The following is a 25,498-nucleotide window of genomic DNA, read 5'->3' on the forward strand; positions in this document are numbered from 1 at the left end:
ATGCTCTTAAATAATAGTCATTATTCTTGAAGGCTGTCATAGCCCTGGAATGTCTTCTTGCTTTTTTTCTACGAGAGGATTAAAGATATTGGATCTGGCTTGTGAAGTCAATGTGGGAGGGTTTTTTAGTCTAGCATTTCTCATCAGGAATCAATTCTCCCAGGTAATAAGAATCAGCCTTTAGACTAGAGGTTGATTTGCCCACTGGGAGTCATCTTGCAGTTTCATTATGAAATGGTTCTGCTGAGCCAAGCTGCATAATGAATAAACCAGTCTATGGAAATCCTATAGGAGGTCTCTGGTTACCACCCATTTGGGGATTCCCATCTACTTTCAGTTTCCTTATTTAAATTTTGTGTGACCAACGTAAAAACTTCATGCTCATTGAAAAGTTTAATAAAAACAACACAAGGGACTATTTCTAAAAGTAGAGCTTTGGTGCAAGTTTCTGGAAAACTTGCATCAAAATGTTATTATCACTACAAGCATCTTGAGTAAATATGAACTCAGAAGGACTTTTTAAAATTTACTAAATTTGTCCAAGACTGAGTTCTTAGGATGTTGTAGCTTGGGGTGAAAATACTTTCATGACCTGTTCCAACAGCAAAAAAACTGATAAACTAAGAAACTGTCAGACCGGGCACGGTGGCTCACTCCTGTAATCCTAGCACTCTGGGAGGCCGAGGCGAGTGGGTCACTCAAGGTCAAGAGTTCGAGACCAGCCTGAGCAAGAGTGAGACCCCCCCGTCTTTACTAAAAATAGAAAGAAATTAGCTGGACAACTAAAAACATATAGAAAAAATTAGCCCGACATGGTAGCACATGCCTATAGTCCCAGCTACTCGGGAGGCTGAGGCAGGAGGATTGCTTGAGCCCAGGAGATTGAGGTTGCTGTGAGCTAGGCTGACACCAGGGCACTCTAGCCTGGTCAACAGAGTGAAACGCTGAATTAAAAAAAAAAAAAAAAAAGAAAAGAAAAGAAACTGTCAGCTCGGCCTTTGAGATCCCCTGAGAGCCTCAACTCCCAGTAAACTGATACAGGATTGTTCTTCAAACCAACCTAGAAGACTTCTTCGTTGCTTTCAGAGGACACAATTTATTCTGCTCTGAAAGTTTCCCCACTTCTATGGAGATATTTGATGCTGTTTTCACCTTTAACAGCTACTCCCAATTCCACACCGTACCCAGGCCATTTCAATGAAGAAATTAGCCTACCGTGTTTCCCTGAAAATAAGACCTGCCCATAAAATAAGCCCTAGTAGGATTTCTAAGCATATGTGCAATATAAGCCCTACCCCGAAAATAAGACCTAGTGATGGGTGTGGCTACACAGCATATCTGCACAACCCATGCATTTGGTCGCAGAGCAGTAAAAAAAGACCTGCAGCCCTTCTCATCTGCCCCGTGAGAGCTCTAGTGCTCGACATGAGAGATTGGGGCCAATGGTTCTAAAGGAAATAGAATTGCAAGAAATTCAGGATGGAATTCAGGGTTATGATGATGTTCTAGAAGAAGACGACTTAACTATATTTGAATAAGTGTAGATTGTTGTACCGTACTTAAAAAAAATAACATATCCTCTGAAAATAAGCCCTAGGGTGTCTTCTTGAGGAAATATATAAGACCCTGTCTTATTTTTGAGGAAACATGGTAGGCTGAAGTTGTGCCTTTAGAAAGCAATGACAGGCTAGAGCATACATAGCCTGGTGAGCCTGTAAGGATGTTGAGGTGGACCCTGGGAGCAAAACGAAGTCCACAGAAAATTGCCACATAGAGAATGAAATGATGTTTTTATTTTTAAGTGTTCACATGGCTGGAGTGTGGAAATTAGATTGGAGAATTGTGGGGAATCCAGAAGACAGGTGGAGAGAGAGGTCTGGGAAGGAAAGGATTAGTGTTGAAGCAGGGAAGTTTGTAGGTTTCCAGGGAGAGCTGTCACAGAGCTCCCATTTAATGGCTTGAAGCAAGAGAGGTCATTCCTTCAGAGCTGGGGGCAGTAAGAAGGATCTGCAGAGTCTGACACGTTCTGAAGACTGGGCAGGGAGCCAAGGGGGAAGGGGATTGGAGAGGGAGGAGGGGTCCACCGGCAGCCCTCAGAAGTTTTAAGGCTTGAAGGTTTGCTTCATGCATATCATGGAACAAAAGAATAACTAATTAACTATTTTTTTCTTTTTTATTTCAGCATATTATGGGGGTACAAATGTTAAGGTTACGTATATTGCCCATTCCTCCCCTATCCCCTCGAGTCAGAGCTTCAAGCGTGCTGATTAACTATTAATGTCATTTATATGCTAATTCAGAAGGCTTACTGGAAGTAAGCACATACTAGGCATTTTGGTATACTTGATCTCATATTATCCTCTCAGTAACCTTTCAGAGAAGGGTTATTATCACTTTACAATCGAAACATCTGGGTCTCAGAAAGGTTAAGAAACTTGACCAGGGTCAAGAAAATAAGAATTCCATGTTCCGTGGCCAAGGATCTCGCTTCAGAGCTCTACCTGCACAAGAGTTATCATTATTCGCCTTCTTTCAACACTGAACACCCAACAGGACTTTTACTTTAATTTTTTTTTTTTAGGGAGAAAGAAAGATAAGGGGCTTACAAGCAAGCAGTTCACGAACATGAAGCAGCCTGGGAATCACTGAAATAAAAGTTCTCCAGGGAGTAAATTAACCAGCAAACCTAAGCGCTTAAACCTAACTCTACAAGGAAAAGGACATTTTCGTTTTCAGTTCCTCATATTGTTTCATAATAACTCCCACTTGTAGTTCGCACTTACAAACCGATTTTAAATATTACTCAGAGTTTCGGATTGCTTCATTGATTCGTGAACTAAGCAAACACTGCTGGCCCCTCTCCGGTCCCCGGTCGGGGGACAGAGAAGGGAGTCCTGGGGCGCTTGCAGTGACCTTTGCTTCTTCTTTCTCCAAAGCTTGTTTTGAGGAACAAAAAACTGAAAGCATAAGAAAGTTCTTTGAAGACGTCTGTGAGTATGCTCGGAAAAAGCGCCCGGAAATGAGCATTCCCCTATATCCGGAAGTGCGTGCGGCACCTTGGGCAGGGAGCCGGAAGAGCAGGATCAAGTGCAGGAAACGCGGAAGTGGCCCTGAGATAACATGGCGGCAACGGCGTCTAGTGCCCTAAAGCCAAGCGAGTTGCTCGGTACGGTGGCCCGTGGGGATCTCCTCAGTATAACAACACAGAAGCGCATCCCATGCCTGCTGCAGCTGTACCTTTTATACAAATCTGAATGGGCACGGAGGCGGAACACTGGGGACCACAAGAAAAGGGCGCCCCAGTTGGCCCGAGCTAGAATGAAGAGACAGAAGAACAATGCCATTCATTCACTCACCCACTCATTCATTCAATAAGGGGCACAGACAAACTTCAGTGTTCCTGGAAGTAACCCTTTCAACGACGCTTTAAGGAAATTTCTGCTTCTGGATGGAGGTCGGACTAAATGAGCCTGTCCGCCTAAGAGTTGCCAACTGCTGAGCACAAGCCTCTGGTAACTGCTCTGCAAAGATGCAAGCAAGGCCTCTTACCTACAGTCTAGTGGTGTCGTGTAAGGGCCACTACCAGACACAGCGGTTACAGGGGAGTACAATGCCTAAGGTGGGCAGATGAAGAGAGCCAACCCTGGGAACAAGGGGAGGCGGCCCCGCCCACATTATTTATTGAGGTGTGGGGGCAGAGACAGCCTAGCTGGGAGAGGTGGTCTGCGGTAGTCATGGAGCTGTAGTCCTCCTCCCACTTCCCAATCCTGTGGTCTTCACTGGTATTAGGACAGGTGGTCTTTCCTCACAAAATAGCAGTAAAGATTCCTGCCTACTGACCTCAGAGTGGGTTACAGACATCTCAATTATTTCATGGAAAGGGAGATACCTGGAGAGTTCTTTAAACTCAACAAGTATTCGAGAAAAAATTAATAACATGCATTCCACTATGGGGAAGACTGCACCCTATACTGGCTACTGGTTTAAAGCATACTCACAGGTGCCATAAGTGACTCCCAGTAGGCCATTCAATTATTCTTTTAAGCCAGATGCTTCTGGGTAATGGAGTAGTTAGATATTAGTCTGCTATTGCCACAATAAAGCTGTGTAACAAAATGCCCTCAAAACTCGGAGGCTAACACATTTACTTTTCACTCCTGCATCAAAGGGCCAACTGGTCTGGGGTGAATTCAGCTGGGCTTGTCTGCACATTGCTGATTGGGTCCAGGGCTTCTCCATATGTCTGTCACCTTCCATGGACCAGTGGGCCAGTCAGGGCATGGTAGAAGCAAGAAAACAAGCTAAACTATACAAGCACATTCTAAACCTTTGCTTGTATCACATCTGCTAATATCGTATGGTTAGAGAAAATCCACATGCTAAGCCCAAAATAAATGAAGCAGGGAAGTATATTCCTCCTGTGTAGCAGAGGGGAGCATATCTGAATATTTTCAGTAATAATCTATGCTCTTATGTATGGTTTTGGCAACAAACAAAAAACTCCAATAATCTATCAACACAAAGCACTTGGTTAGACCACTGAATTCCATAGGTATGAGCTCACTGTCACACTTCCTTTACTGAAAATGTGTTTCCTGGTTAGAGGTGAATGTACCATGGAGAGGGATACATGATTCTGTAAATCCACAAATGTTGGTACCCTGGGCAGAGAAGGAACATCCGACACATGTGGACTAAGTGTCTAGACTTGGGAGGCACATTGCTGCCTTCTTCAGGAGTCCAGTGTAATTTACCTGCCACCAAGTGGCCAGCGAGTCCTCTCAAAGAATGGTATCCTCTTGGGTTCTCATAATTGGCTTCCGCTGTGAGCAGGTTGGGTACTCAACAGTGGCAGTGGCCAGGCAGATCACCTGTAATTAAGGGCAGTCTATGAGGTTGTACCCATGCATAGCCTCCAGCCTGTTAGTATAGCCACTTCATATATGGGCTCTTTTAGCAAGAACCGGGGTATTTGGGGGAAAAGCCAACATCCACAGATTACAGAGACCTCCATACAGAATGCCTCCTTTTACATATTTACACAGGACAAGAAATCTTCACATTCTGTGCCCATTCAAAAGGGGCCATCCACGTACTTCCCCACCAGACCTCCTGTACCTAATCTTTTTTTTTAAACATGTTTCAAAATATTTATTGAAAAACAATTTACCATGACATTCCTGTACTACAAACATACCACTGGATTTTAAATAACCAATAAAAGTATACAAAGCCTAACCTGAAAATATCTTTGGAGGTATTAAATATATAGGCCCATGAGGATAGAGCTGAGTAACTTAAAAATTGTTAGTCCTTGGTCACACAGACTATTTGGTAACTGCATAGCCTGCAGCCAATTAAATTGCAATTAACTGGGAAGGAGACCACCTTAGCAAACGCAGGTTTGTGCCAACTTTGCCCAAAATTTAAAAAGAAAATAATTCAATTTGAGGGCTAAGCCCAGGTTTCTAAATCACATAGTTATTATCATCATAGGGTGTGGGTTTGCTCCATCTCTTTAGGTACACCCCCTAGTCGATTCACTCCTGGGGACTTGGCTCACAAGACTGCAAATAACAGTTTGAAACAAGTTTTTAGTAGGAAAGTTTAAAAAAGTGCTTAAAATAAAATTTGAAATCTCCAAGTAATTTTTCTGTACTCAGTGTGGCAGACAGTTTGATTTTTTTCCCCTCCCATCCAACATGCATGTTAAAAGAAAACCAAAATTCAACACACATCCACTCACCCACAGACTACTCCAAGCATTAGCCAGGAGCAACATCTTTAACAGACAAGTCATGAATCCCTGAAAATAGGAGGGAAACCCAGATTCTTGACTATAGAGACATAGAGACTATAGACACATCAGATGGGGCCACTATAGTAAGAATTGAGGTAACAGCAAAAGACTTTTTTGTTTCTGGGATGGCTACACATCACAAATTCTCAAATATAAGTATTACCTCAACTTCAAATAACCTGACTGGCTTTAAAAAATAAAACAAAATAAATTCCTGTGAGCTCCTGTACCTAATCTTTAATCTTGTTCTAAGTCCCTGGTCAACTGGCCAACCCTTGAACCAGTGTCCATCAGTCCCTTCAGGCCATCTCTCCTTATCTGAGATGTGGAAAATTCTGTGCTCAGAATTCTACCATCTGAGATGATTTCCCTTCACTGCTATCTTTCTAGAGCTATGCCCAAGTGAGATTAGAATATAATGGCTGCTCACGTCTGGCATGTGCCAGCACATTATGCAGACGTCAGCACCAAGTCCATTTCTTCTGTCCTGTACTAACCGGACATAGAGAAATCCTGTAAGTTTATAGGTGTGGACTGAGGAAGAGGTAGAGATCTAAGTCACCTTCTTCTGTAGCTTCCTGCTTGGGCCCAGTCCTGTGTACATACCTTTTATTTCATAACGTAATGTTGTTGTGTACATCCAATTTTAAGAATCAGATAAAATGAAACCGATGAAGGGCAGTTCAGATGACTGTCCCTTGGGTGCCAACTGGCAGGAGCTATGGCAAGAGGGTACAGACAGCCTGCCACAAGGCAGCTAGGGGAGTAAGTACCCTGACCTCACTCCTCTCCTTTTGTTCTCCTGCAAATGTCCCCATTGGCTGCAGGCTGTGGTGGGCAGCCTCAAAGATGGTGCCACTGAGTTCTATCACCTGGTGTTCATGCCCTGTGGAGTCCCCTCCCATGACGTACCAGGGTTGGTCTGTGTGACCAATAGAATATGGCAGAAGTAATGAAATGTCACCTAACAAATTACGTTATAAAAGGCACTGCAGCTTCAGTTTTGGTCATTGTGGTAGGCAGCTTTCTCAGAGGGCCCCATGATTCCCACCTCCTAGTATTCATGCATGTAATACCGCCCTTTGAGTGTGGGCTGGACCACGTGACTCGTTTCTAATGAACTAAACATGGATGTCGAAAGTGATGGGATGTTACTTCCTATTTTACTTTATTACTATTATTATTATTTGAGATAGGGTCTCACTCTGTTGGTCAGGCTGGGTTGCAGCGATGCAATGGTATAGCTCACTGCAGCCTTGAACTCCTGAGCTCAAGCGATCCTCCTACCTCAGCCTCCCGAGTAGCTGGGACTACAGGTGCATACCACCAGGCTTAGCTAATTTTTAAATTTTTTGTAGGGATGAGGTCTCACGACGATGCTCAGCCTGGTCTCGATCTCCTGGCCTCAAGTGCTCCTCCCACCTTGGCTTCCTAAGTGCTGGCATTGCAGGCATGAGCAACTGCACCTGGCCAGGATGTCACTTCTGAGATTAGACAAGAGACTGTGACTTCTATCTTGCTTGCTTGTGCTGATGAAGCAGGCTGCCCTATGGAGAGGCCCATGTAGCAAGAAATTGAGGGAGAACTCTGGCCAACAACCACTTGAGTGACTATGGGAGAGAAACCATCCCAGATGAGACTTAAGAATCTCCAATTAAAATGACTGCAGCCCCAGCTGACACTCTGCAGCCTTTAGAGACACTTAGTGCCCAGATTCTTGGCCCACAGAAATATGTGCCAACAAATGTTTGAAGTTTGGTGGTCAAATTATTATTTAAAACACGTAACTAATTCTCTCTCTGATCACTTGCTTTAGGGGGAAGTCAGCTGCTGTGTCATTAGTAGCCCTATGGGGAGCCCCACCTGGCGAGGAACTATGGCCTTGCACCAACAGCCATGTGAGCGACCCTGTAGCTGATCCCCACCCAGTCAAGCCTTCCGATGACTGCAGCCCCTGCCCACATCATATTCATGAGGCACCCTGAGCCAGAAGTCTCATCTGAGCTGCTTCCTTACACCAGACCGTCAGAAACTGTATGAGGTATAAACGTTTGTTGTTTTAAACTTCTAAGGTTTGCAGCCACAGATAACTACTAATACGTGGGCAAACAGAAAACTTTCAGCAAGGAGGGAAAAGGCAAGTCCTTGAAATTGGGTGATATATTCTTTAGAAAAAGTTATTTGGTTCATATTCTTGATAGGCCTGGAAGCTCCCTATAGATTTATTTGGAGAGTGGGCCTTTCGTAACAAAAAAAAGTTTTCTTTTGCCTCAATGACAAACTCCGGTATTCCACTAAGTTGAGAATGATGATAGCTACCCTTTGTGCATTCTGCAAGCTGGGCAGTGAACTTACATCGTCTTTCACAAACAGGGAAACTGAAGCTCATTCAGGTTAGGTAACTTATCTAAAGACAAACAGCGAGGAAAAGGCAGAACCAGAATCCCCACCCAGTTTGTATTCCGAAGCCCTGGTTCCTACCACTACATTATCACAGCCGTCCTAAGAGTGATTAAAACATTAAATGATAATATACTATCGTTCTTGTCCCACACACAGAAGTATGTGCGTTCATTGAAGTTAGAAAGTTAGAGCTTCTTCCTGCGTCCCAGACAGGGCAATCAATTCTCCACCTCCACCACCGCTCACCCGGATCTCGCTGCGGGCGCTCAATACAATTGCTGACCGCGTTAACGCAACCAGCATGGCAGCCTCTGGGATCTGGACATTTTTGGCCTGGTTTGCAAGAGGACCAGGCGCGTCTCCAGCTGGGGCAGAATCGGAGGATTCAGAAAAGAAAGTTTGGGAGGTGGGGACCGAAGGGCGCAAGACTGAAGCGGTGCAGGAGTCTCGGGGGTCCAGAGCAGGGCAGGAAGTCTCCAGACCCGGAAGTTGCCTCTGCCCTGACCAAAGATGGCGGCCCGAACGCCGCTCGCCCACTTCCCGTAACCAATGGCGCCCCGACGCTCGGCTGACTCACTAGGGCGACCTCGGCACGCGGTCGCATGATGCAACGCTGGAGTCCGGGCAGCCTCCGGTGCACGTTGGGGTGATAAGGCGGTGGCGGCGTTGAGGTTGACGTCCTTGGAGGTGACCAGAGCTACCGCAGGAATGGTGCTAGGTGGGTGAGCTCGGTGTATGGCGCGGTGCTCCCTGTCTGGGGTCAGGAACTCCATTCCAGCCGAATTCCAACGCTTAGTGCCAGGCACAGAGTGGGCACTCCACAAATGTTTGTGGACCGACCGGAGGGAGGGAGCCGGTGAGGGACCTGGCCCCTGGTTGGGCCCGAGAGGAGATGGGCCAGGCTGGGGCTTCCCCGAGCCCTGTGTGCCCAGATGCTGCGACAGCGGCCACTCCGGCCCTGCCCCACCGCGAAAAATCCCGTGATTGCGCTGAGACTTAGGCGCCGGGAGGGGTTCAGACGTAGTGTAGCCCCCAAATATTCAATTCTTCAAAGTGATCGTCAGGAAAGGACATTAAAATTCCAATTCTCTTCCACTCAGCCTCATTTTTATTGAAATTTCCAGGGAGACCTTACCGTGCAGTAGGGAAAAAAATAAAAAATTTAGGAGACCTGGATTAATGTCACTGTTCACCCTACTAGTTGTGAGGCCTTTTGCAATATGTCTAACCTCAGAGCTTCAGTTTTCTTTAAAGACCAGAGCGAAACTTGGTTATTTATTTACCGTCTCTGCGTTGGCATTGTGATATCTGATTTGTACGTGTTATTTTATTTCATCCTCAGTACAACCCTTCAAGGTGGGGATCATTTTTCTCATTTTATAGACTAAGAAATAAGCTCAGAATTGTTAAGAAAATTCCCTGGGATCACCATGCCTTTTAAGGTACAACATCAAAGATTCCAGTGTAGGTCTGGGCAACTTCAAAGCCCTTGCATTAGTTTGGGGTACTTAAGTAGATAGAATAATTACTCAGTAGTGGAAAAATTAAAATTATTAGAGTTAATTTTGAAAAGCTAGATTTGTAATATGTTTTTATGAGATGGATGTCATTGAAATGGGGGAATAGGAAAATAATTAGGAGATATTAATTTCTTATTGACGTCATTAATTTTTACTACTCAGATGTCATTTCTGTTTACAAAGGCAAAACCTGAATAAAGTAGTTGCAGTATAAAGGTGACTGATAATTATTGGCCAAACAAGTAACTTATTCTCATTTTTGCAACAGAGCTGTATGTCTCAGATCGAGAGGGAAATGATGCGACGGGAGATGGAACCAAGGAGAAACCATTTAAAACGGGTCTCAAGGTAGTGTCTCTTCTCATTAGGAAAATGATTGTATTTATTGATGACTTAATGTCAGTTATTGTATGACTTGTCAGGAATTTTATTTCAAGTGCTAGATTTTGAAGCATATTTTCAGAAAAGGGAAAGGAAGGAATATATATAAATATATAGCTTTAAAACTGTTTAGATGATCAAAGTCTAAACTTATTTGAACATTTTAAAAAGGTGTCTTTTTTCTTCCTTACCATGTGGCATTGTATCTCGGAATTTTCCTATACCATGAGTCAGATTTCTGGTTTTGCAACTCTTGTAAAAATAAAAATCAGCTTGCCTTAGTCAGATGACTGCCAAGAGGCCTTTTGGTGAATTTACCACAATCCAGAGTGGAACCCTGAGCCTTAAGACTCAAAGGTCTGATTTAGGCCAGGCGTGGTGACTCAAGCCTGTAATCCTAGCACTCTGGGAGGCCGAGGCGGGCGGATTGCTCGAGGTCAGGAGTTCAAAACCAGCCTGAGCAAGAGCAAGACCCCGTCTCTACTATAAATAGAAAGAAATTAATTGGCCAACTAATATATATATGTAAAATTAGCCGGGCATGGTGGCGCATGCCTGTAGTCCCAGCTACTCGGGAGGCTGAGGCAGAAGGATTGCTTGAGCCCAGGAGTTTGAGGTTGCTGTGAGCTAGGCTGACGCCACGGCACTCACTCTAGCCTGGGCAACAAGTGAGACTCTGTCTCAAAAAAAAAAAAAAGATCTGATTTATATCAGCACATCAAGAATGGACGACCCGTTTCTCAAAGCAGACACATGAGTCTGGAGCTTGAAGCTATTAATAGATTGCCAATTTATTATTGTGTTATTATTTCTCAGGACCTAGAATCCTCAAATGAGTTTAGCACATTCTTTCTAAGCAGGCTTATATGGAGAGCCAAATAGAAATCAAATGGGTTCTTACAAGCTTGGACCCAGAAGGCGGATGTTAGGTTACTAATTGCATCAGGTTAAGGTGTGGCCCAAGACATCCTTCTTAAAGTATCCTATGGACTTAACCTTCGAACTCAAATGCTAGGATGTGTTGGCTACAACTGCCACATAAGGAAGATGGCTGAAAGTTCCTTCTTTGGGTCTTGACTTACTAGGAAAAGCAATGCCCTGACACTCCTTTTTCTGTTTATCCATGCCTAGCCAATTCCCCTATTTGTTAACTATGTTACAACATCTATTTAGTTACTATCAAGTCCTCCTAACCTGGGAGCATGCTGTCTTAGGTTATACTATATGGGATTGAGCTTTGGCATGTCATACATGGGTTTAGCTTTATTTTTTTTTTCCAGCATATTATGGGGGTACAAATGTTAAGGTTATGTATATTACCCTTGTCCCCCCTCCCCCCTTGAGTCAGTGCTTCAGGCATGTCCATCCCCCAGTTGGTGGGCATCGCACTCATTATGTATATATATACCTCTCCCCTCCCCCCCACCTGCCTGACACCCGATAAATGTTATTCCTGTATGTCCACTTAGGTGTTGATCAGTTAATGCCAATTTGCTGGTGAGTACATGTGGTGCTTATTTTTCCATTCTTGGGATACTTCACTTAATAGAATGGGTTCCAGCTCTAGCCAGGAAAATACAAGAGGTGCTATATCACCGTTGTTTCTTATAGCTGAATAGTACTCCATGGTATACATATACCACGTTTTATTAATCCACTCATGTATTGATGGGCACTTCGGTTGTTTCCATATCTTTGCAATTGTGAATTGTGCTGCTATTAACATTTGAGTGCAGGTGTCTTTTTCATGGAGTGACTTTTGTTCTTTTGGGTAGATGCCCAGTAATGGGATTGCTGGGTTAAATGGTAGGATGGTAGGATTAATATGGAGATACGCTTTAAGGTATCTCCATATTGCTTTCCACAGAGGCTGAACTAGTTTGCAGTCGCAGGGTTTTGCTTTGAAACTCTTAAAGGGAAATCTTTTTCTCATTTTTGGGTTATTGGATGCCTCCTTGTGGCTCCCCAAAACTGACGATACTGTTTAGGTGAATGTCAACAGAATGTTTCTGTTAGCAAAAGTGTGACATTCTGATTTGGGAAATGACAGTTTGGTTCTTTCAGTTGCAGTGATATAAAAGGAAGGATCTCTCTGCATTTATTAATTATAGTACTGCAGATTGTCAGGTAGTAAATGAATTCCCAATGACCTACAAATAGCCCTGGGACATCTAATTGTTAAAAAAAAAAAGTGAACTCTTTTGTATGTTTTCAAAAGATCCAGATTCCCTCCTTGTCTGAGACTAATGTCCCTTTAGAAAAGTTTTTGTAAGCGTAAGATCTTGCAACAAGAGAATAACTCACTGCATTTCTTGTTTGGTTTAATAACTTGGGAGAGATTTTGAAAAAACGTTTGAAGCAATAAAATATCATCTTTTATATACTTTTAACTATTCAAAAAAAGAACACAAAATATAAACTATTAAATGATATATAGCACAGCAATGCCTGATGTGTTTGAAAACAGGTATTCTACATGTAGGAATTTTTCAAATTAAATGAAGGTTTGCCTTTTGTGTACTTGACCATTATTATGTTGAGTTTCAAAAATGTCTAGCACACTTCTATGATTTCTTACAGAGCACTAACCTTTTAGATGTCACCTGCACTTAGCCTTTGCTATTAGGTGTCTCTTCTGTTGTCAGTGTAGCTATACTGGTCACTACAGCCACATAAAATCTATTGTTACTTCTAGTCTGTCCTGGGGAACTGTACACTGTATGAATGAACTTGCTGGAATTGTTTGTGAGAGGACCGAGGGCTTCTAATTTAAACAAATTGCTTCTTAGTATGTTCAACCAGTCACTGCCAATGTCAGCCTTTGGCTGTTGAGATCTTCATGCTTTCTCGTTGGCTCTTAATGATGTTCTGGATTGTTGAAGTTGCCTCATAATTAAGGTGTTATTCTGTTTTTAAGTATTGTACAACATTAAAGAAATTTCTTTTTTCTCCCTCTCTACCCAAGGCTTTGATGACAGTAGGAAAAGAACCATTTCCTACTATTTACGTAGATTCACAAAAAGAAAATGAGGTAGGATGAGCCAAAACCTTTACAGAATTATATTTTGTGTGAATAAATTTTCATCAAGACATAGAGGTCTTGAAAAAATTAAATATCTGTTTATCTCTTTAGAGGTGGGATGTTATTTCTAAATCACAGATGAAGAATATTAAAAAAATGTGGCATAGGGAACAAATGAAGAGTGAATCCCGGGAAAAGAAAGAGGTGAGTAATGAATTTGCCACTGTGAACATTGTTAGAGTCAGAACACCTGACACCACTTTAACAAATTGCTTTATTGTTAAAAGGCAGAAGATAATTTGCGAAGAGAAAAGAACCTAGAAGAAGCAAAAAAGATTACCATTAAAAACGATCCAAGTCTTCCAGAGGCAAAATGTGTAAGTATGTGTATCATTTTGAATATCGTGGACCCAGTTTGCTACGTCACATCCTTATTTCTGTGTTCGAGGGCATGCCACATGGTTTGTTCATTCTGTTTTTCCTTATCTTTTAGAAAGGATAGAGAGTAATAATGTTTTAGAGTTATGCGGCTAGTTCTTTTGGGGTTCGTTTTATCACAGACTTTAGTAATTGCTTATTAAAGGAATTCTGTCCAAACTGAACACCAGTAGACCTGGTATCCAGGCCTGGCTGTGCTGTGTGTTGTTGGTCAAGTGACTATACCCTTTCTAGTATCATAAAATGAAGAGGTTGAAATCTTTGATTTTTATGGTTAATTTAAATAGCTAAAATCCATGCTGAAATCATGCCACGAAATATAAATAAATACATAAATAGGTAAGCTGGGTATGATGGCTCATATTTATAATCCCAGCAACTCAGGAGGCTGAGGTAGGAGGATCACTTGAGGCCAGGAGTTTAAGACCAGCCTGGACAATGTCATGAGACCCTGTCTCTAAAAAAATAAAAATTAGCCAGCATGGTGCAGTTCATTTGTAGTTCCAACTGCAGTGGAGGCTGAAGCGGGAGGATTGCTTGAGCCCAGGAGTTCAGGGCTGCAGTGAGCTGTGATTGAGCCACTGCACTCCAGTTTGGGTGACAGAGCAAGACTCATATTTGTGATTTTGTGAAATTGGATTCACTCTTCTTCCTTCTTTTTTTTCCTAGAACCCAAACAGATCACTGGACTATGAATGGGCATGGTTTTATTGTGGATGAATTGTTATATTTTTCCTGTTTCCTTAGCATTGGAGCTGTTTTCTTGGCTCGTTCACCAGCCTCTTCCTCTATTCATCTCTTCTCTCCTTCATCCCCCAGGCAACTACCTTTTTAGATTCCAAGTCCTGGAGTGTATTGAAGGACTATGGGGTCCCGGAAAAAGGCCCATGTAGACTAGGACTGTTGCTGTTGAGGGGCCAGGTCCTCTACTTGTGACAAATTGAATTCATTTATTAATTGATTTTATATAGCAATATCTGAAATTCTTCTGGTTGCTTCTCATTGCTAGTTTTGCACTAAAAAAAAAAAAACAAAGACTTGAATTGTTTTTTGGAGCCACTTTAATACAGTGAAATTTGTTGGTTCTGACCTGCAGTAGAGTGACTATCTCCAGTTTTGTACCATTTGTGATTTTTTTTAACACTTTATTACCGTCCATCATATGTTAGTGAAAAAATTGATATGTATAAATGACATGATTGGTCAAATATTATTTATTTCAATTTAACAGGTGAAGATTCGCTCTTTAGAAGGATATAGAGGCCAAAGAGTGAAAGTGTTTGGCTGGGTCCACAGGCTTCGTAGGCAAGGTAAATGGTATAGCTTTTCTTTCTTTTTAATTTTAAATATCCCTGGTCTTAGATGAAGAAAAACATAAAAAAATGTTTATTTGGGCTTGTTTTTGGGTTTTGTTTTTTTATGGTATGCTGGCTTTTTTTTTTTTAATTGTTTAAGAGACAGAGTCTCACTGTGTTACCCAGGTTGTACTTGAACTCGAACTCCTGGGCTCAAGCAATCCTCCCTCCTCAGCTTCCTGAATAACTGGAACTATAGGTGTGAGCCACTGTGCTCAGCTTTAAAGGATATAGTGACTTATATCCTAAATTTGTTCTTATTTAAAATGACTGTTGAAAGTTTACAAATTATTTAAATGGTGTTTTAACTTTTGGCACCCACAGTGATAGGTTATCTAGTAAATATTTGTCAAATTGAATTTTAATTATTTAATGAAAAATGGGATGTATTGCAGGAAGTTCAGATCTAACTCTGAAACATGACCATAATTTTTATTCTTATTATTAGTATATTTGCATTCTATTTCTCCCTTGGTCCTGGTATTTTGTTTTCCCTTTCTCTTTTTATTATTTTATTATTATTATTATATGTCATGTGATATATAAACATTATTTTATGTTTCATTTTTTTATTATAAGTGATTATCAGATCTTTCATAAAAAGCAATAAGACAGTAATTCCATTCAACAATATTTAAGCCTCTTCCACTGAGTATACAGTATTATGCTAGACATTGCATGGGATTCAAGGGTGAAGAAGGCTTAATCTTTTAACTCATGTTGCTTACTGTCTTGCCTTCCCCTGGTCATAAAGATCATGGGATCACGTAGGATTTGAAGTACATTATGGTGAAAATAAAATGCTTTACAAATTCTGAGTAGCATTATTACCAGTGAGTACTTAAAGGAAGGGGGCTGTGTGAGAGGTTTGAACTTTCAATGTTTAACCTGAGAGGTTCCTTTACATAAGATTAAGTTATAAGAAAATAATCTGTAGTGTCTTGAGAACAGCCTGGCTAAATTTTTATTTCTCATTTTTAGGGAAGAATTTAATGTTTCTGGTATTGCGGGATGGTACAGGTTATCTTCAGTGTGTCTTGTCGGATGATTTGGTAAATGTTTTCTTTTATGTCTGAAAATTAGATTTTTTTCAGCAATTTTCTTTATGATTTTGGGAATTCTAGAATCTGTATACATTTTTAAACTTTTATTCACAGCAGATAACATGTATCAAAACATCACATTCGGCCGGGCGCGATGGCTCACGCCTGTAATCCTAGCTCTTGGGAGGCCGAGGCGGGCGGATTGCTCAAGGTCAGGAGTTCAAAACCAGCCTGAGCAAGAGCGAGACCCCGTCTCTACTATAAATAGAAAGAAATTAATTGGCCAACTGATATATATATAAAAAAATATTAGCCGGGCATGGTGGCTCATGCCTGTAGTCCCAGCTACTCGGGAGGCTGAGGCAGAAGGATCGCTCGAGCCCAGGAGATTGAGGTTGCTGTGAGCTAGGCTGACGCCACGGCACTCACTCTAGCCTGGGCAACAAAGTGAGACTCTGTCTCAAAAAAAAAAAAAAACATCACATTGTATGCCATAAACATATACTATTTTTGTTAATTATATCTTAATAAAGCCAGGGGGAAATGCTTTTATTATTGAAAACTTTCAACACATAAAAAGTAGGACAGCATGAGGAATCCTCATGTGTCCATCACTCAGCTTCAGTAACTACTGATACTCGGCCAATTCTGGTATGTCAACCCCTCACACACCACATGATTTCATTCACATACAGATACACATGCACATGCACGTCTGAGAAAAGTTACTTTAATGTAGTCACCTACCATTGTGAGACCCTCCCCCAAATTAATACAACTACTAAATGTTATCTGATATGCAAATTCTCCCAATCAATTTATAGTTCCTTTTTATAGTTGCTTAACTTGAATGAGGATCCAGACAAAACCTACATGTTGCATTTAGTTCGTGTGACTGAAATCTCCTTTAATTGCTAAAAATGCTCCCTTTTCATTTTCTTCCCCTTGCTGTTTACTTGTTGAAAAAAAGCCTGTTAAGTTGTCCTGTGGAACTTCTCATAGTGTAGATTTGGTTGATTGCATCCTTGTGGTATCATTTAGCAGTTTATCCTCTTTTTTATAAACTGGAGGTTAGATAGGATTCAGTTCAATTTTTTGGCACAACTATTATACTTCATGGGCAAAGTTCTGTTCTTCAGTTGCATCACATCAAGAGGCACATAAATAATGTCTGGTTGGATTTTTTTATGACTAGTGGGTTCAGGTGTTGACAGCTTGATCCCTCCATTTTAAAGTTCCCCCTCACTTTTCTTCTAATGACTTCAGCAAGAATTGATGATCATAGTGTAGATGGGCTCTTTATAATAATAGTCTAGATTTTAAAAAGTAAAAATAAACTGGATATTTTTAAGTTATGTGGGTTAGTGTCATTTATGCATATGTATGTATATAATTTGTGTATTTACATATATGTATATATAGATAAATCTTTGTCTTCCACAAAAATAGTTGTTCTTTATTAATATTAAAAATCAGTGGCCTCCTTATTTTGCTAGTATTTGACCAGATAACTTGTTTGTAAATAATTTTTCTAATTTTCTGTATGTTATTTTAATATCAATGTGAATAACTAAATTTGCACTTTGACTATTTTATAGTGCCAGTGTTACAATGGAGTAGTCTTGTCTACTGAGAGTAGTGTTGCAGTGTATGGAATGCTAAATCTTACCCCAAAGGGCAAGCAGGTGAGTAGTTTGAGTTCTTCCCTGGGTGAATGAATAGGTGTTTGTTTATTTGTTTTCCAATGTCTTTGTACTTTTAGTATTTGGCATATAAATGCACAAATGTGAAGCACATGCTAAATTTACTATGCTTTTAACAGTGAAATATGTGTCCTGTACAACTCATATGATAAAAAAATGCAGGGATTTTTCAACCTTATTATTATTACTGAATAAACCTCACAGGCTATAAAATAGCTACTTTGCCGTGAGCACATTAATAAGTTTTTAGCTAGGTGGAAATAAAAACTTAATAAACCCATCCAGGAAAATTTCAGAGAAGAATAATAACCTAAATCTGAAACTTTTTAAATAGAATTTGAAAGTCTCTTTTTTAAAAAAGTTAAATGTAACTCCAATATTCAGAGAGCTGTTTCTTCGTTAGCCAATAGGCACATAACCTATACCAGTTATAGTTACTCGTTGGTAATTATAGTTTAAATAACTACAGTGGTTATATTTGTTGGCTAGAAAACAAACAAATGCAACATAATAACCACAAGAGGGAGCAAACAGAGTCCTCCTAATCAACTAAAAGTATTGATAAAAGGTCTCACAGAATTCTGTAAAAGAATCTATAATAAGAATGAATATCTGGGTGCGGTGGCTCACGCCTATAATCCTAGCACTCTGGGAGGCCAAGGCGGGAGGATTACTCAACGTCAGGAGTTTGAGACCAGCCTGAGCAAGATATCTCTACTAAAAATAGAAAGAAATTAGCTGGACAACTAAAAATCTATATAGAAAAAATTAACCAGGCATGGTGTCGCATGCCTGTAGTCCCAGCTACTCAGGAGGCTGAGGAAGAAGGATTGCTTGAACCCAGGAGTTTGAAGTTGCTTTGACTGGGCTGACACCATGGCACTGTAGCTGGGGCAACAGAGTGAGACTTTGTCTCAAAACAATAAAAATAAAAAAGAATGAATATTGATTCAAGTTCACTGAGTTTTCCTTGGAAGTAATGTGATTGCAAAGTGGAGTGGTTGTTAGGATGTTACTTGGTATCTGGTGTTTGGCAATAAGATAATTATATATTGCAAGATGTGTGGCTTTTAAAATGAATTGCTTTTAATGGAATTATTAGGGGAATTTGCATTATTATATAAATGTTTCAAAGATAAACAGATCTCAGTAAAATCTTTACATTTAAGGAGTTTTTCAGTGTGGGTAAATATGTTAATTTAAATGAGTGGGCAGATGATAGAAAAGATATGCCAAAATATTAACAGTAGTTAGTAGTTATTCCAGGTTGGGGGATTACAGGTTATTTTCCAGATTGTGCTTTTCTATTTTTAGGAGTGTATGTGTGTATTTACTATGAAATGGCAAATGTAAAAATATCAATATAAAATTGAATTGTTGGGTCTTTGCTTTTAGAAAGGTAAGGCTAATAATGATGAGGTTTTTAGAAATACCAGCTTACCCAAAATTTTTAATACTGTTAATTTTTTATTTCCTTTTCCCTCCCTCTTTTTCTCCTCACCCTACTTTTAAAAACTTCAGGCTCCAGGGGGCCACGAGCTGAGCTGTGACTTCTGGGAGCTGCTTGGGTTGGCCCCTGCTGGAGGCGCTGATAACTTGATCAACGAAGAGTCTGACGTCGATGTCCAGCTCAACAACAGACACATGATGATCCGAGGAGAGAACATGTCCAAAATCCTAAAAGCACGTTCCATGGTCACCAGGTGCTTTCGAGATCACTTCTTTGATAGGGGGTACTGTGAAGTAAGTGTGCTTTGTCAGCTTTTGCAAAAAATACCTCTTTTGCTATTGTGAAACTTGAACAGTGGTACTCATGCTAGGCTTTTATTTACTCCTCCTTCCCATTTGAACAGGTTACGCCTCCGACGCTAGTGCAGACGCAAGTGGAAGGGGGTGCTACGCTCTTCAAGTTTGACTTTTTCGGGGAAGAGGCATTTTTGACTCAGTCCTCTCAGTTGTACCTGGAGACCTGCCTTCCAGCCCTGGGGGATGTTTTCTGTATGGCACAGTCCTACCGGGCGGAACAGTCCAGAACACGAAGGCACCTGGCTGAGTATGAAATTGTCTTTTTGGGTTTTTTTTTAGTTTTAGAAAATGTCTTTAGAGATAAAATTTTTGTGTAGGTAAATGATAGCTCTGTAAACATTTTTGATCTATTAGGATAGTAGAAGAACACGCTAAGAAGTTTTGTCTTCTCAGGCCATAGCTAAGGTCTGTTTTTGCACTTTGCTTTGATCCTTTATGTGTTAAGGAATAAATAGGAAATCATTAGGGGGAAAGAGGGGAGTACAAAGCTAATTTGCTGTTTTGGGAATCGGTTAGCATCGTTGGAATTTTACTTGTACGACAGTTTCCCAATGTTAAAATCCTTGCTTTCGAAACCAGCATAAGAGAAGAGTGGTTCTGAGCTAGTGTCTTGTTCTTCAGATACACTCATGTGGAAGCCGAGTGCCCTTTCCTGACCTTTGAGGACCTCCTGAACCGATTGGAGGACTTGGTCTGTGACGTGGTAGATAGAGTCTTGAAGTCCCCTGCGGCAAGCATAGTGTATGACCTCAACCCGGTAGGTGTAGTGTTCGTAGAAATAAAAAGTTATGTTTTGGACGTTTTTTGGAAGACAGTGACACCTTTACCCTCAGCTTATGTAGAGATGATGGTGATAATTAGTCATCATCAATAATTTCATTCTATTGTAACTTACATAAGAAGAGGTTTGTATGTTTTCCATTTTAGGAATGTCTTCGTAGTTTTCTAGTCTGAAAGAATATTTTATAATAATGGTGAATGGTTTTTGTTAATTGAAATTTTAGTGTTCATGGTTTCTTCATATACACTGTATTTTTCCTTCTTATTACAGAACTTTAAGCCCCCCAAACGGCCTTTCAAAAGGATGAACTATTCAGATGCTATTGTGTGGCTAAAAGAACACAATATAAAAAAAGAAGATGGAACTTTCTATGAATTTGGAGAAGTATGTATTTCTCTCTAATCATTGTTTTAAAGGTGGTATTGTGTTCCAGTGGCTTGCTGCTTCTGGCTAATTAACGAGTAATGCAAGAGGCATCTGCTTGTCACCAAATAAATGGTTGTAGCAGAACCTGCATCATGGGGTTGTCTGAGGATTCACTGAGTTAACAGATGCAGGGTGGCCCCAGAACAGGTGCCTTTTCTGTAGTGTCCAATAAACGGTAGGGAGTTTTTGGCCACCTTACACATCTCATCCTTTGCTGCTTCTTCTTCCTTCATGATTGTTCCTTGGCCTCCACTAATGAGCTCTACTCATAATTCTTTAGGCTGACAAGGGATGCTCTAGAACAGGGGTCCTCAAACTTGGAGGGCCAGACTATGGTTTAAAAAAAACTATGAACAAATTCCTGTGCACACTGCACATATCTTATTTTGAAGTAAAAAAACAAATGGGCAAAAACACCCACATGTGGCCTGCAGGCCATAGTTTGAGGATGCCTGTCAAACTACAAGAGGCCCGCCGAGGACATTTATCTGCTCTCAGGTGTTTTTGCTGCCGCTGCCTGTCCTGCTTAGCAGCCGACCCATCCTGGGCCCACAGTGCGCGTGTGTGGAATGTGCACCGCACTCTCCAACGGCCTGAGGGACAGTGAACTGGCCCCCTGTTTAAAAAGTTTGAGGATCCCTGCTCTAGAAGGTTGTGAAGCCTTGAAATGACAGGCAAAATGTTGGTATGTGTATGTTTTGTTTTTCTGGGGAAAGTATCTTGTACTTTCCAAAGGAATTCATTCCACCCCCTGCCCACTGAAACAGTGTTTTAAAACTCCTTCACGTGGAAGGCAATTCAAAGAAGGTAGCTGTGGTTAAAATGCAAAACCAAGAGAGAAGGCCTTGGTGGGGAGGGTGTCCTGGTGCCCCAGATAAATTTAGCATTTCTTTTTTTGCCTGAGAAACACCCTTCCAGCATGCATTAGGGGTACAAATTTTTTTCAACACTATTCCAGGCCCTCTCTCCTGTGCTTTTAACCGCTCTTTACATAATATTTGCAAATCTATTTTACAGGTGAAATGTGAGTAGCTTCTGCTAACTAGAGTTTCGGTTTGATTCTTAGAAGGAATTTATAGAGAGAAGAAACAATATACTACTAGGACTATCTAAAGCACTCATTGTTTTGTGGTTCAGTTTATGATGTATAATATACAGTTTTGTACTGAAAACTTAATACTATTAGTATACCTAATTATTAGCTGGGTAGTGTGATTGAGCGGAAAGAACACAAGCTGCGGAGTCAGGAGCACCCCCTAAGTGGGCCTAGCTCTCCACCTCTGTCCTTCCCTACTGTGTAACTGAAGACCAGTGACCCTGCTCACTGGTTCCTTATCTCTACAGGGTCCATGGCACAGGGAGCTCTTAGTGCCTGTCAGCATTTACTATACGTTGTTATCAGCCCATACATATGAGGCCACTAGTGTAGATAAATGGCCGTCAGACTTTTTGAGGTATACAATAAGACCTCACTTCTCTCATTACATCTTACACAGAAGCCCAGTATATAAAGCAGAAACAAGCTAAGGGACCAGAGCTTGGAAACAGGTGTGTGTTTGGGGATTGCCTCGCTCCATTTCAGTTCTTACATCAAGCAAATCAATGAGTCTGCTGTTCTCTCAATCAGTTTTTACTGGAACAAGAGTTTTCAGTTTTAACTTGAATTTATGTGTGGTGCGGAAGGATGTTTTGAGAGAGGAACAGATTAACTTGATTCATCATCATCTAACATTTCTTGGCTAACTATTCCAGGTGTAGTTACACTTATAAATTTGACATTGGTTAGTTGTCTTATGCTTGTGCCTTACTATCATTAAAGGCATGACTGATTGATTATAACAAGAAAGAAGTGCACATAGAAGGAGAGTTTAAAGATTAGTGTCATTCATAACATACTCTGTGTGTGGATCAATGGTGTTCTGCAGCGTCATTCACTGATCACCTTGTGCCTTAACGGAACTAAATGGACCACGTTCACTTGAGAGCTAAACAAAACAGGCCACTGAAAAAAATAGCTATGTCTATAATCACAGCTTGGGCTTTGGTTTTGTTTCTCTTTTTGGTTTATTTTTGTTTTCGTTCCTCAAGCAGCATTGTGGTTAAGATACACTAGAAAAGGAGGTAGATTTTTTTACAGCTCATTTAATAACTGAGTTTTAAAAATATATTTATTTCTTCTTGAAAGAAACTGTTCCTTACACTTGGTGTGTGTGCTCTACTATGTTGAATTAATGGAAGGAAGAGCTGATACGGGTGAAAGAGCTGCGGCTGTCTTGTTGGGTTTGGAGCTGTAAATGTTAATGAAGTCTTGTTTAACCTCAGGATATCCCAGAAGCTCCTGAGAGACTGATGACAGACACCATTAATGAACCAATCTTGCTGTGTCGATTTCCTGTGGAGATCAAGTCCTTCTATATGCAGCGATGTCCTGAGGATTCCCGTCTTACTGAATCTGTCAGTTTGTGATTCATGGAGTATTAGTCATTTTGCTTTTCAAGGGGGTGGGGAGCATCATCCAGAATAACATACAGCTCATGGCAAATATTATATTTCTAGAATGACAGTATTTTTAAAAGTGGGATTTTTCCTCCTCTGATTAGGGTTTACATGTTTTGTTAAATTAGAGAATCGAAATAATATTTGAATTTTGCATGATCACAGTATCTTCTTTAGCTGTTAGAGCTTAATTGTAATTTTCGTTTAAGCTCCAGGGCAGTGTCGTGCCTGACAGCCTGGTACTAACTGTGCATTTTATTTTTGATTGTATTTAAAGGTGGACGTCTTGATGCCCAATGTTGGTGAGATTGTGGGAGGCTCGATGCGTATCTGGGACAATGACGAAATACTGGCAGGTTATAAAAGGGAAGGGATTGACCCCACTCCCTACTACTGGTATACAGATCAGGTAAAAACAAGTCTTAAACATTCTGTAAAATTTTTTCATTGTTTTTACATTGAAATATTTATAAGGAAAAAAATCAGGGTAGTACTTTGGTGTTTGGATGAGCTATTTTCAGGTTCCTGGTTATAATAATGGGGCATGTGAATATTACTAGTTTTCTCTTGGCCAAGTTATATGTCAGTTTCATTTGAAAACATGTTTAACAGCTGGCCTGGCTCATTGCATCTGAATTTTAAAACATCTGTCATTAGATCCCACCAGTATCTAGTACTATCCTTCCTTTTCCCCTGATAAAGAGACACTAACTCAGTGTAAGAGTCTGAAATCTCTTCTTTCCAGAGTGGTACTCAATCCCTGGTTTATTTTTCATACCAAATTATTCCTGTACACATGGTTCATGAAGGCATATAGATTAAGGATTGAATTCTTAACCGCAGTGAGACAACTCCTCGCATTGTGGAAAATTTTAACCATTTCAGATGAAATTTTAAACTAAACATTGACTTTTCTCTCTTTCTTTTCTTTAAACAGAGAAAATATGGTACCTGTCCTCATGGAGGCTATGGCTTGGGTCTGGAACGGTTCTTAACTTGGATCCTGAATAGATACCACATCCGAGATGTGTGCTTATACCCCCGGTTTGTCCAGCGCTGCAAGCCGTGACCGAGCCCTCCTGAAGCGTGAAGGAAAGAATGTGGTTCATGAAAGAAATAGGCTGCCTCTCTAAAACAAAAAAGCAAAAAGCAGAATCTTCCCTTTTCGTTCCACTGGTGTATATCTATTTCTGTTCTCTATGTTTTTTATTCCTACTACCATAAAAAGTAGCCCAAATGACTTGAACATCAAGTGATGTTGATATTGTCATTTTAAGAAAAATATCTATTACAAAGTTTAGAGGAAATATATGGCAAGTAACTCTATAGTTATGGATACATTTCAGCTTTTTATCCAATTATAGATCATAATTTTTGTGTTATATACATAATTAAACAGTTTTAAATTATGGTCTAAGACATTCCAGTAACTTAGTCTTTCTGTCCTTTTAAGTGTAACTGGAATTCTCTAATTTGTTTTATTGCATCATTGAGTTAAAACAAATATCTTGGGGGGGGAAATTGGCAATATGGTGTGAAAATCTGCTGATATTAGAACAGGGTATAATTCAGCAGTAGATACTAGAATCAGATGAATGTGCAAGTCTTTTGCATCAGTTATTAACCTTTTCTAAATCTCCTTAGCTGCTTATAATTCTGAGGTATACAAATTGATATGGAAGAATTTGTAAAAATGGAATTTCCTTAATATGAAATAAGAGCCTAATTTGGGGGGTACTTAAATGATTCACAGCATCCCTCTTAGCATTAGTTTAAGCTAAAGAGGCAGACTGATCTTCCTTCTTTCCTGGTAATTCGTAAGTAATTAAGAATAAATAAGTTCAAAAACAATTTGCTGCCAGCATCTTAATAACAACTGTAAGTGGCTGTTTGAGTTGCCCCTGCCATGTCCTTAGATCTAATCTGTGCTACCTTATTAACTCACAGCAGGCTTCTTGAATGGCTTCATTTCAGATTTAGTTAATTTCTCCCCCAAATGCATGTCATGTATTCTCAATAGGCTGTATTCTCAGCAATCAATAAATGAACACACGTAAAAACTCTCTTTGCTGGCTTAATTTTCTTAAAGCCGAACATCTCTGTCTCGTCTCTGTTAATTAGTTTACGCCTTTTGCATTTTTTTTATCTTTTTATTTTTTATGATGTATATATGTGAAGTTAGATATTGCCCCAATTTAGTAGTTATTACTAAAGTTATATGATAATGAAAAGGAATGGTTTTTTAAAATTAGGTATGTGGGTCCTAGTAACATTTTTTTAAGTCTTTGTGTGTGTGTTATTTTCGGACACATCAGATTTTATCC

At 40.4% G+C, this 25,498-nt stretch overlaps 1 protein-coding gene and 1 long non-coding RNA gene across 2 annotated transcripts; one reads left to right on the forward strand and one right to left on the reverse strand.

Moving 5' to 3' along the window:
• Positions 1-4,544: 4,544 nt before the first annotated feature.
• Positions 4,545-8,673, reverse strand: LOC142861654 (uncharacterized). Its single transcript, XR_012912879.1, has 2 exons — positions 8,450-8,673; positions 4,545-4,871 (listed from the first exon to the last, which is right to left on the reverse strand). It is a non-coding gene; the product is annotated as an uncharacterized LOC142861654 (long non-coding RNA).
• Positions 8,674-8,775: 102 nt separating this feature from the next.
• NARS1 (asparaginyl-tRNA synthetase 1) lies at positions 8,776-25,239 on the forward strand. Its single transcript, XM_012745473.2, has 15 exons — positions 8,776-8,921; positions 9,992-10,071; positions 13,070-13,135; positions 13,238-13,330; positions 13,414-13,503; positions 14,796-14,874; positions 15,901-15,971; positions 17,561-17,647; positions 19,187-19,408; positions 19,519-19,718; positions 20,093-20,228; positions 20,523-20,636; positions 23,001-23,132; positions 23,452-23,583; positions 24,112-25,239. Exons 1-15 carry the CDS (start codon positions 8,912-8,914, stop codon positions 24,241-24,243), a joined length of 1,644 nt encoding a protein of 547 aa, XP_012600927.1. The 5' UTR covers positions 8,776-8,911; the 3' UTR covers positions 24,244-25,239.
• Positions 25,240-25,498: the final 259 nt, after the last annotated feature.

This window comes from Microcebus murinus, chromosome 17 (genome assembly GCF_040939455.1).
Source record: "Microcebus murinus isolate Inina chromosome 17, M.murinus_Inina_mat1.0, whole genome shotgun sequence".
Classification (NCBI taxonomy): Eukaryota; Metazoa; Chordata; class Mammalia; order Primates; family Cheirogaleidae; genus Microcebus; species Microcebus murinus.